Below are 13,334 nucleotides of genomic sequence, written 5' to 3' on the forward strand. Positions count from 1 at the left end.
ATGCAATTTGTTCAGTTGATTTGATTTCATCCCAATTGATTGAGTCAAGACGAGTGAAAAAAATCCGGAAAAAGTCCCAATTTCATGACTTTTCTTGTAAAAACAAATGATTGGAAGTTGGTTACACACAATTTGATGTCCGTCAATTTTAAAACTATCTACACTCATGTGTTGACCTTGTCTGGACTTAACATAAAGTTTGAAGATGAGTTTCCTGCAAGGTAACCGATTAATTGCTCTTATTCGAAGTCACCCTCAATTGTAGAGAGGTTTAGTAGCTGAAATAAAGTTGGAAAATAAAACGATTAACGCACATGGTTAACACACGTGTGTAGATAAATTTGAGATTGGCACGCATTAGAGTGTGCGCAACCAACTTTCGATCATTTAATTTTACAAGAAAAAATATGAAATTTGGACTTGGTCGAGATTTTTTCCACTCACTTTGACTCAACGAATTGGGATGAATCCAAATGCACTAAACAAATTACATTTTCATTAATTAATTGTATTGTTTCTGGGAAAAACTACATCTTAATTCATTTTTTTATAATTTTTTTAAATTGCCCTTTTCAGCCACTTTTTAATACTTCAACATTTTTTTCACGAAAAACAAACGTGCTAGAAAGATTTTCCAAAAAAAATTGAACATCAGCCTCAAACTATCTATAAAATGGAGTGAATCTCGTTTTTAAGGTCGACGACGTCCGAATTTTGTCAAAACATGTTATCATACTTTAAACAGAACTCCACTTGAAACAATTCAATTATTCTGAACATCACTACACAAATAATTTCGTGTGTAATGTTCACCCTAAATCTGACGGAAATCCCATGAAATTAAATGAACAACCAATTCCATAACTGAAAATCGATAATAATCATACAAATGGACCAATATTGCATAACTAATGAGTGAAAAATTCAATTACAGAACCAACAACGGAAATTCTGGGGGGGCCAGACCTGTACATCGATCACGGTAGTACGATTAACCTCACATGCATCGTTCTCAATAGCCCAGAGCCACCAGCATATATATTTTGGAATCACAATGATGCGGTGAGTACTCAAATATTATCACAGCATATGGGTCAGTGTGCGAAATTGTCGAATAAATGATGAACCAACGAATAATGATGAGTGTTCGAAGATACCTCTTCAGGCCACTCGAAAGGGGACAGAGTTTCTTAGAAATATTACCGGATCCCTTATAAAATTATCGGATAAGTGCCACCCCACGTGCGTGAAAAAAATCTATTAACTAAGTTCCCTATGAATGAGGCAGTCGATAATCAGGAAAATTATTCGGAAAATCACTTTATACTGAATAAATGGGTCGTTCTAGGGGGAAATAATCTCCACAAATGCACGTTAGACAGTTTTATTCACGGAGCATGATACTACCTTGAGGCACGCACATGCTAGAGTGAGCAATATCGAGACTACGATCTCACTATTTTATCATGGAATATACGTGGAATCCTAGAGAACTGTTGAAGAAGCCATATTGTGGGAGTCAAGTGTCGAGGAAACTCTAGATCCTCTTAACGATGGAAATAAAAACACAAAAATGCACACGGAAAAGAAAAGTTGTCCAATTCAAAACTCTTTACTTCTCTGAATAAAGAATAGGGAATTCTTGATTCAACTCCATATTCAACTATATACTATTTCAATTAAGAGTAGTCTATTTTCAAATAGATGACTCTTAATTGGAAACGCAAAAATCCATCTCTAGAAAACTGCTACAGGAGATTAGAAGCGATAAGAAACAAAAAAAAATTCACTTGATCGGATATTTTTACAAAAACCCTTTGCCTCTATGATATTAGACACTTTAATGAGTCATATTTTTAATTTTACTCTGCTGGCCCGGGAAAATTTACTGAACGTGAGGGTCATTTGTATCGAAATTGTAAAATTTACCCTGCATTCCACCGAAAATTATCCCAGTGAACGTGAATAATTACTCCAATTTTTCATATAATTTTTCTGTAACGGAGAATGATTTTTACCGAGCTCGTTTGGTATGAATTCACTTCCTTCCGTTCCTATGACCTTCAGATGGGTGAAAGAAAGAAAATATTCTATCTGTGTGGCAAATTTTAGTATACAGAAGGATAGTTTTTGCACCCATAGATGTTTGTTTTACACTGTTAGAATTTTTTTGCAATTTCATGGATGATTATAGTAAATCTCATGAGAATAACATGGAATCGGATTTAGGGAATAAATGGTCATGAAATTTCAAGTTTTAAGTAGAATTCACGGAAATTCATAAATTTTCAGTGGGAGTGAGATGGAAATTTCCCAACTTGATTGAATTTTCGGTGGAACATGAATATTCAGAAACAAAATGACATGAATTTTCAATTTTTTTCTGAATTTCAACAGAATACTCAGACAAAAATTTTTAACAGTGTACCGAGAAAGTTGTAAGATGTCCACTGAAAACCAGTATTTTTTCATTGAATTACATTTCGCTCCACGATTACCATTCGTGTAGTAAAATTTGTCAAGATTGTCTAGGTCATTTTTATCCAACTTTTCTCTCTGTGTATTATGATAGGTTATTATAATGAGTATTCTTAGGGAAAAAAATGAATCGTTGGAATATCGATGGAGCTGAAATTTACCACAAATTTGAGTCTCACTAGTACCTCTAAGAAGTTGGAATTTCAGCGTCTTTGCGATAACTATTCTAAACTTATCAATACAGTTCCGGCCCACATATACGTAGTTACGGTTGCGTGCTCCGCCCTTCGTTAAACTGCACAAGCTGAAGTACGTATTCAGATAAACCCTTTTACTTTAAAATACTTTTGTCTTTAGATTCTTACTTCACTATTCTCGACTCCTTTCATAAAACAGATCTTTTCGTTGTGTCCCAATGAAATCCAGCCTTTAATTTAACTGGTGTTATATTTTATTGAGAAGAATTAACAATACATACACACAGACATTTCTTAAAAGCATAATTTCTTCATGTTTCATGACATTTCGAAGAATCACGTTTACAAAGCTTCCGTTAAGAAAGAAAACAATCCATTCTCGTCTGTATTTATCACTATTAAAGCATTAGAAAATTTTCGATTCAACGATACAACACACGGCGCAAATATTACTCCTTCGATTAAAATTATGTTTCACTTGAAAAAAACTTCAATATTTAGAGGAAATATGCACCTTTCGTCTGACAGTTTATTCCCAAATTTCCATGAAAAATCACTCTGCCACGTGATTACAGGAGTTGTCACACAGTTTTTCCCGTGATTTTTCCCCGTGCAATAATTCAATCAAATCTTCTCCATCCAAGAATATCCTTCTTTCATAATGCAAACACAAGTACTGATGTATTACTGACACTGTAATACATCAGACTAATAACCTCCGTCGAATGGCATCCGAATTCCCAATAACTTCGTGACAGAGGGTTCATAGTAGCATCAAAGGAAGTCACCCCTCCTACCTCACTTCTATCCTTCCATAACCATTGTCCAACGCATTGAGAAACCCGGAATCAAGTGAAGCCCTCGAACGAGAAAACTGATTGTCCACCATCATTATAGGGGCAGTTATACCCATTCATACGATTCATTGTCCCATCCGAATGTCCGATAATCTCCTCCAAATGCTTCCTAATTGTCACCGATTAGCTCTCCAGTTTGCTAAAAGAGGACATTGAATTTGCTATAGCAAGCAGTGGCCCCTTTTTCCGTTATCCCAACCGCCACCCATTGAATTCACATTAAACCCTTCCTAATACCTGTCAGTCATTAATCCAAAATACGTTGTTAAAGTGCCTAGGCCTCATTACATACTGTAAACAAGATAGGATGTTGCTAACTGATCTGCAAATACAATCGTCCTCAACTGTCCCCATGACATATACATTGGACTACGAATTGGCCAATAGTATTCGGGAATGTTTCTGTACACCCTCCGGGGAATTACAAACGAGAGAATTTCGGTGTGGCCCACGGAAGTACTTGCACACTGTACCTCCCCTCTCCTTCGTCCTTCGTCGTATGAGAATTTCAACTGGGCCAAACAACGCAGTGCGACAATACTACAGCATTTCGATTTGCAGAAACCGCTTCGGCACGACCAGTTGTACTAGGAATTCAATTAGCTGTTTTGGACTGGCTTCTATACCTCGGTGGCCATACTCATCACCGGGGTATAATACGTTTTTAACGGATGGCTGAAAGCATTGTGTATTATTAATGATATTGTTCAATTATTCTCGCACTTCGAATCAACGGTTATTCATTCGTCATGGAATACTGAACTACTTCGGGGATTAATTATGTAATGGCTGTTTGGTTGGCACTCTGAAACATCGGTGGTTCCCAGTGCTGAACGATCGGAAACAATTTGCAAGTTTTACTTCTATTGAAGGATTAGATGATGTGATGAGGCGAAGTCAATTTAAAGTAGCTCTATCGTTAGAAACACGAACTAAAAAGTTGGTGAAAAATTACCCAGAAAATCGTGGCAAATATTACTGTACGAAAGGTAATGTATTTCAAGGAAAAAATGCCTATTTCTGAAGAATATTTTACGATTCGTTCCGTTAATAAAAACACATCTATAGATGCAAAAATTATCCTCCTGTACAGTTAAATTTCCTACACCGGTAGTGTACTGCTGCTTCCGAATGGAAGCTTTGTAATCGATAATGTTAATGAACTTTAAATTTTGTCTGGAAATAACGTAGAATGTCATGAACCGTGAAGATCTGATGTTTTTAGAAAACAGGTGTATGTATGTCTGGATGTGTGTGCGAATTTTCCGGAAAATTTTTATAAATCTTCACAGAAAAAGGACTAAAGTTCCAATTCTAAAAAGAACATACACTTAAAATCGATATCTATCGATATCTCGCAAGTCTGTCAGGCTTATTCTTCATTGGTTCCAGTCCTCTGAGGTGGCAAATTTAATTCACGATTAATTTCATTTTGAGATTTTCAATTATGATTGTTACAATTACAGCGCGCTATAGCGCGCGTTCGGTCCCGTAAAGATAAAAATCTGAAATTCCGTCACATAATTGGTATTACTTTGGGCGCAATTTCAGCTGAATCGGTCAAGTAGTTTCCGAGATGAAGCAATTTCTCAAAAAATTTTATCCTCAATATCTCGACAACTACGTGACGGAATTGAATTTTTGACGTCAAAATATTCCTTGTGATAATATCTACCAAATCGAATTATAATATTGTTATGGGCAGGATTCTGGCTTCCGTGGCGCCGTAGGTATTTTGGGTAAGGAATATGAGAAAAATATTCAAAAAATTCTACTTTCATCCATTTTCGTGCAGAAGAAGAGCTATAACAGGAGGGTCAATCGAAAGGATTACAAGAGAGCCCGAGTGGAAATTTTAGTCCGATCTTGATCAGACACTGATCAGGTTACCTTATCAGATTCTGATCAGGTATGTTACGCTATAATTTTGGATTTTGCCACTAGAGAGGGTTACAAAAAAGAGTCGCTAGGTTCATAAAAGTCAGGAGGATCGCAAGGTTCACAAAAAAAGAGTCCCTAGGGTCACAGGGGTGATACTGCCTTAATTGAGTGCGTTTTTGACTGATAATTTTTATTCTCAGTCTTTTTTCGATGACTTTTTTCGACAGGATTCCGGTTTTTGTGCTGGAGCGAAAGAAAATGGTAATTTCGGGCTTTATGAGTGTGATATCTTCAGCATATTAGAAATATAATTTTTATATAATACGCGCGTGTAACCGCATGGGTTTCAGTTGACTATAGTCAACTGGAAAGTAGCGGGTTTCGAGCGCCTACCCACACTCCACTTAAACCCGAAATAACGCATGACGCGCATGCGCATCACCTATTAAAAGACAATAACAAGGAAGGAAATCTAACCTCCGAATAGTGAATACATGGAATGACTGAAAAATGAAAAAGTGATTTTCGAAGCAGATAAAATGAGCGAAAATCATATAATTCCTGATAGTGATGAAGAGTTAGGCAGTGAGGAGGATTTATTTACTGATAAGGAGGAGTTGATTGGTGATGTGACATTTGAAGACAATGGAAATGAAATATTCTCCAATGAAGTAACAGCAGGATCGCCAAAAACTCCTTCTTCGATCAAATACTGTAACTTAAGGGCTTTACTGAATTCTAATGATCAAAATAATGTCAAGGAAACACAGAGAAAAATTATTTTTGCTTTTCAGAGACATGTCACAGAATTCACCGAAACTTCACTGAAATTTGGTGATTGATTTCTAGAAATTAGTGATAAGTCATTGAGAATTCAGTAACGAAAATGAAATTTTTCAATCATACTTTTTAAATAAATAATTATTTTTTTAAATAAATGTGATCTTTTTTCTTCAGTGGGGAAGTCAATCAGGGCCCCTCCCCAACCCCCCCCCCGGGGGGGTTCGCCCCCTGGACCCCCTTTTCTCGTGGGGGGCTTTGCCCCCCACACCCCCCACTCGCCCCCCCCCCTCTACACTCTCTAACTTCATCACGCACTTATCATATAAAATAGTATACGCAACACGTGCGGACAGCAGGCGGTATCACTAGTAGTAACCGCCTGCTTTCCGCACTAGTTGCGTAATGTATTATTTTCGTATTTTTCGCGTATTCTTCATCCAAAATACTACGAGAATCAATTGTCAAAATGCAGCGCCACGGGAACCGGAATCTCCCCTCTATTTCCACAATACAAGACCTATCATATCACCTGGGTAGGTAGGGGGTCCATACAATACCACCGGTCTTATTGGTTTCACCCATGACCACGATAGATTTCCCACAAGGCCAGCGTCGTGAACACTAAGTCTTAGATGTTATCCATACAAATAACGGAATTGACGAGGCTAGTTGATCGATTAGTAATAAATTAAACGGTTGAATAGAAATTTGAATAACAATGGAAATGGATATGGCGCTCATGCCACTCGTCTTGCACCTGTCACATAATCGTACGGTGTTGCCACAAGTATTTTCAGAATATAGTCAATTGACGAACTGTTGATTCATACTTCCAGTTGGAAAAATTGAATAACGAAATAATTCTCTTGTTCATGACCTCTATAATTCATTTAAATAATTTAGACATGAAAACAATAATTTTTAGATTTTTTTTGGAAAACATTCAATGACTCAAGGCGTAAGGGTACAGCTGCTTTAATTATGGAGAAACTTTCACAAAAAAAAAACAAAATTAGTAAACAAAAGATTCAAGTTGTATAGAAGAGTCAAACGACAGAATGTTCCACTGAAATTTCAAGAAATTCCGCAGAAAATTCACAATTTAATGATATAATCAATGAGAATTGTAAATTTCAAATAAATTATCCCAAGAAAATGAATGAAAATAAGGAAAATTCAGAGAATTGTGCTTTGAGATTTCCAATAAATGGTAGATTCAACATCGGTATCACCCCTACTTATCACGGGTACAGTTGATTACCGAACAAACGATCACAAATTTGATTACCTGGACAAGTCACCACAAATCCTTCTATCACAGGCTGTTTTGTGACAAAACTTTTTTCGGTATAGAAATGAGTGATATTTTATCCCTAAGTTACACGATTACTATCATATGATTATTATTGTTTCATTTAAGGGTTCATTTTATTATTGTTTCATTTAAGGGTTCCTTGTTACGCATAAAACAAAGATTTTTCGGGAGTAAAATACGTATCGGAGTATCGAATACCGAATGAGTAGTGCTAGAAATGACATTTCTTGCGTGTACCGAGAATGCAACTTTTTTTGAACTACTAAATCTATTTTTGCGACAAAAATTTTTCATTCCGGCGCACTCTCTACATGTTTGGCACAAAAAAAATCCTTTTTTGATCATTTTCAAAAAACTATTTTCTAGGCACAAGCAAGACTTGTTTGAGAACTCCGTCGTTTTTCTCTCAGTGTACTTAATAATGTAATATTATCCATATAATGAAGATTCATCTCAAAAAATTCCAGTCGCGAAGTATCTGGAGCTTCTATAATCACATTATCACATTATTACATTCCGTAATTTCGCAGAAATTACATTTTTACATTCATGCATTTGAAGACAAAAAACCCATTCCGAGTTGTTGCATCAAAGGATTAGTACATTTCCGGACTGTTAGTATGGGGCTTTTTACTCGTGTGGAGTTAGCGTCCGAGCCGGAGGCGAGGGATGGCCAACCACATAAGTATAAAAACCCCATGCCGACAGTCCGGATATAATTTTTGTAACGAAACTTTTTCGTATAATGTCTAGAAATTGTTTTCCTCTGTCATCATTTTGTGTTGCTCTTTGCTCAGCATCCAGAATTCTGATAAGAAAATTAGAACACGGGTTCGACGTATTCGTTAATTCCTATTTTTTTTGGCTTTCTGAGATTTATTATTAATTTCTGTCTTTATACCTTGAATTCTTTCGAAGTCCGGTGATTCCTTCTAGCCCACAGTCTGATTTCTTCGTCGGATAATTAGCCAGGGTTTGGATAGTTTGTCGGTGAACAAAACTGAACATAACTTTTGTTTGTTACTATGAATTTTTATACACATATTTCGGGGATTTAACATTCGTAGAACTTCGGCATTTCTCGGTAGCAATCAGTCGTTGGGGGCTACTCACAGGCCCGTACGACCTCTTGCTCCTCAGTATTTGTAATGGTTTTGCAAAGTTTGGTTCAACTCGTTACGTTTTCCATCAGTTATAAATTTCGTTACTCACCGGTTTAAAACAGTTAACTACGGCGTTCACAACAATTCACGGTTCTTAACATTTACAGTTTATCACGGTTAACACGTTCATTCATTGATTGTGAATAGTTCGGTTTTCTCTTCATTTTACATGTTTAAATTATTACTCGGTTAATTCATTGTTTGTCCATTTCATCACCACGGAAGTCGGGTCATTCCCGCAAAATAAACGGTTTGCGTCAGGGCTCAAAAATTGTGTTACAAGTGCTTTCATCCTACATTCACACACAACCTCAACCCTTTCAACCCAACTCCCACTGCAGACCACTAGACCTAGTGCGAATTCTGAACAGTCGGAAATAACAATTTCTTGTTAACGTCGCCGGAAAATTCGAATTGTGGGTACGGTTTACGACGATGACCCTAAAACTATTACTAATTAACTAAACAACCCCCTTTTGATCTGGATTCTTTTCGTTGGTATTCTTGAGGAAACTATTCCTGTTCTTCATTCAATTTCTGTATTCAGAATCAGGGAAGAGAATCTCTCTGTTCCCTCAAGATTCTTCATTCGGAGAACAACGATAACATTGTTAGAAAATTACTCCTGAAATTTCAAATTAAAAATTTTCAAATTTTTAACAATGATTCGTGAACACGAAATTTACGTGTTTTGGTAGGGGAGGGTAGGGCAAAACGGACCAGGCGGGCAAAACGGACCCCTAAGGCAAAACGGACCACTGACAGAAAATTGATAATTTTTTTGATTCTTTTCATAGTTTTTGCTTCCGAATGGAAGCACAAGCAAAAATTCAAAGTCATTTGTCGTTTGAGGTGATTAGCAAACCTCATCAAATTGCGACTCAACGAGACTTGTTGTCTACAAAACCCCTGTAACGGTTATGATCCTGAAACTCACTTTTAATTCAATACATTCAGTGTTCCTGATTTGAAGGAAAGAAAAAACAACAAAAATTATCAATTTTCTGTTAGTGGTCCGTTTTGCCCTAGCAGTCCGTTTTACCCGCCTGGTCCGTTTTACCCTACCCTCCCCTATTCAAAAATCATTTGAATTCATAAGTATTCAATGGAATTGCAATTTTCAGGTCCATATGATAATAGAAAGTATTAAATGATTTGAAAATTCAAGCAACAATTTCCCTGCATTTTGAATCCACTAAAAATTCAGTTGGATGTGATGTTCAATTTTCGCAATGAATTTGAAAATGCTACATGTCACTGAAATATGAATGGTAATCTCACCTTGAAAAACCAATTATTCTGAATTCCGAACCTGAATGACAGATTCCATGAACGATTTGATGTTAAATTGAATTCAAGTTTACAAAATTGCAAATTCAAGTGCAACTATTGCTTAATTTTCTGGAATCATTTATGTCATTCTGATTTCATAACTAAAACGATTAATTATGAAGAAGGGTCGTTCCGTATTTGCGTTCGAGTAACAATTCTCAAGTATTTCGTTTATTCTCCTAGATGTTTTTACGACAATGAGATGTTCTCGACGCTAGAACAAAATCCGATCCTCTCTAATTTTGAAATGCGAAAATGCAGAATGGTGGAATGCTCACTGCTAGAATGTGAGATTCATAAATACCTGAACAATAAAAAATGAAGGTTTCAGATTTCATAAAATTGAACCTTTTTGTTTCCCTTTCATTGTTATCACATCTTTGAAATATTATTTATTACTTTTATCGGAATTTATTCCAAGTTCCAAGGAACTTGCAACTGGCTATTGTCAGGGCGCCTTCAGCCAAGTGTTTACCTTTTATGTACCAAATAGTTGATATGAAAAGAAAGAGTCTGTTTGTGTGTTCATTTTACTGGATCAGCATCGAGAAATTAAAAATAATTTCTATAAGATTGAGTGCTTGATGTCGTTGAAATGTTTCCGACATAAATCTTCAAAAATTTATTAAAACTTTGTGAAGTTCCTCACATTTTTATGCAGTGATGTTCACTTTTGTAAGTTGAAGTATTAGGTGTACAAATAAGTTTTAGGATACTTCGATTCCGTGTCATGAGAGTAATTCAAAGTTATCGCTTACATATGATATGGTGGGGTTTGTTATGTAGTATCAAAACATGAGGGAGTCATAAACATAACCTTAAATTCTGTGAATAAAACATGCAGACCGATTAGCTATTTATTAGACACTGCATTCGCTATGAATTCCATCAAGGAAAAACTGTTAGGAAAGCATGTCAATCGATTTGTTCGGTTCTTGGGGACAACATTGTATCTAAAAATACATGTGAGTATTGGTATAAGCGATTTAAAGAAGGTGATTTCGATGTTAGTGACCGTGAACGTGCCCCTGTAAGGGTGGATGATCAGGAACTGCAAGCGTTGCTGGATGAAAACTCTTGCCAGACGGAAAAACAACTTACAAAACACCTTGGAGTAACTCAACAGACCGTTTCCTATCCCTTAAACGCAATGAGAAAGATACGAAAAGGAACAAAGTGGGTGCCACACTTTTTGACTCAAGAAAATAAAGACAGCCGACTTGACATGTCTGAATCTTTACAATAAGCAACATAGAAAATCTTTTGTATAGAAAATTGTGAAGCTATGAAGCGAATCACTAATTACAGCCCTATAAAGACAAGCAGCTGATCAATAAAATGACGCCTTTTCACGCTAATGAGTTGACTCTCTGAAATTAGTACTGACGCTCTGTTTATTCTCGGCCATCGACAATGTGGAGATAACTTGTTTAACATTGAGGTAATCTACCAGACATCCATTAAGAGCATTTTCTTTATTCGGAGAATAACGGTTCGTTAGTATCGATTCCATTTGATTCTAGATTCATTCATGTAATTCTGATTTCGTAACTAGGACAATTAATTTAAAAAAAGGGTTGTTTCGTATTTGCCTTCGGGTAACAATTTTCAAGCATTTCGTTTATTTTCAATGAGATGTTCTCAACGCTAGAAGAAAATCCGTTCCCCTCAAATTTCGGAATGCGAAAATGCAAAATGCTGGAATGCTGACTGTTAGAACGTGAGATTCACAAATACCTGAACAATAAAAGCCATCTTTTATGGAGATTTCAAATTTTATAAAATTCAACCGTTTCTGTTGATTTTTCACTTCTACCACATTTTTGAAATATTTCCGACATGAATAATCAAAAATGTATTCTAACTTTGTGAAGTTCCTCAACTTCTTCTGCAGTGATTATTACTTTTATACGTTTGGGAAGTATAAAATACCAATTTCCAGTCGACGATAAATGAGGGGCAGTGCAGAAAATATAAATTACATTTCCGCCTCTCAGCAAGATAAAGCTATGAAGCGAATCACTAATTACACCCCTACAAAGACGAGCAGTTGATCAACAAAAAGATTCCTTTTCACCCTAAAGAGTTGATTCTATGAAATTAGTACTCACGCTCTGTTTATTCCCCGCCATCAACAATGTAGAGATAACTTATTTAACATTAAGGTAATCTACCAGACAACCATTAAAAGTAGCTCCAGCAAACATTTTATAGAATGCGCGAGCCTTATCGAATTTCCCAGCTAATGGAAGTGACATTTCATGGCTTTAATAATCGTTTAGGTAACCATCTTATTAACAATCGTTACCACAGCGAGGATATCACGTAGTAATAAATTAAACATTGTGATAACGAAATCCCATGTGGATCCCAGGATGCAACCGCTTCGGGCAATATCCGCTGAATGAATGAAATGTTTGTTTTCGCTGTACTGCTGGCCCGTTCCTGGGAGATTCCAATGTGCATTATTATTTTATATACGTAACGTTGAAATGATTGGAAATGGCTAGTTCTTTGTTGAGATAATAATACAATATCTACAAAACTTTAGCGAGCGGATGGATGAAACGGAAAATAGCTGCGTTCATTTGGGTAAATGAAACAATATTATTCCCTCAGGAAGGAAAATGTTCGTTTTTTTGTTGTGTTTAGCTCCACTACGGGTACGCATTAGAATCGATTGCATTCGTGGAAGTTGTTCTATCCTGAAACTACATTTTGGATTAATTATGCGAGGTTCCCTTGTTCGTTTTAAGTAGATGGAGAGGCAGATCCAAATTATGAAATAGATAGATTTTTAATTGAAATTTCTAGAAAACTTCTTAAAAATTCTTACCATATTATATACGGAAAAAAATATATTTGAATTGAGTATATTTTATACCAGAAAAGAGTATATGCATAAACCTGATTCAAGAATAAAATATGCTTGATTCAAGTATTGAAACAGGGGACTTTATTGCCGAATAAATAATATGATTAATAATTACCAGGTATTATTGTCCAAGGATTAGTTTAATTAATTTATATCTGAAAGAAGCGATCAGGGCGATCAGTTGAATGAGACACGGGAGGCTAATTACAATACCAATAATACTCTATATTTCCTTGAATTTTACACCACTTCTATACAAAGATACAAAGACTGCCTTTTATCTTTAGCTAGGGAATGGTTAAGGCCAGGTGAGGTTTGTACACACGACAGGGGACGACTCTAAAATGTGAACAAAAGGGGACTGTCGTCCAGGGATTGATTCTGAATAGTTTACAATTATATCTTCATATGATAATTAGGGACAATAGAAAGTGTGGGCTCACCATTGGGGGG

General features: G+C 36.1%; 1 protein-coding gene across 1 annotated transcript in view; it reads left to right on the forward strand.

Moving 5' to 3' along the window:
- Positions 1–205: 205 nt before the first annotated feature.
- LOC107042103 overlaps positions 206–13,334 on the forward strand; it is an 87,653-nt gene continuing 74,524 nt past the window's right edge. The window contains exons 1-2 of the mRNA XM_015262982.1: positions 206–221; positions 917–1,062. Of these exons, the coding sequence (XP_015118468.1) occupies positions 206–221; positions 917–1,062 (162 nt within the window). The remainder of the gene's footprint in view (positions 222–916; positions 1,063–13,334) is intronic.

The sequence above is a fragment of the Diachasma alloeum genome, unplaced genomic scaffold (genome assembly GCF_001412515.2).
Source record: "Diachasma alloeum isolate Michigan unplaced genomic scaffold, Dall2.0 Dall_scaffold_00417, whole genome shotgun sequence".
Lineage (NCBI taxonomy): Eukaryota > Metazoa > Arthropoda > Insecta > Hymenoptera > Braconidae > Diachasma > Diachasma alloeum.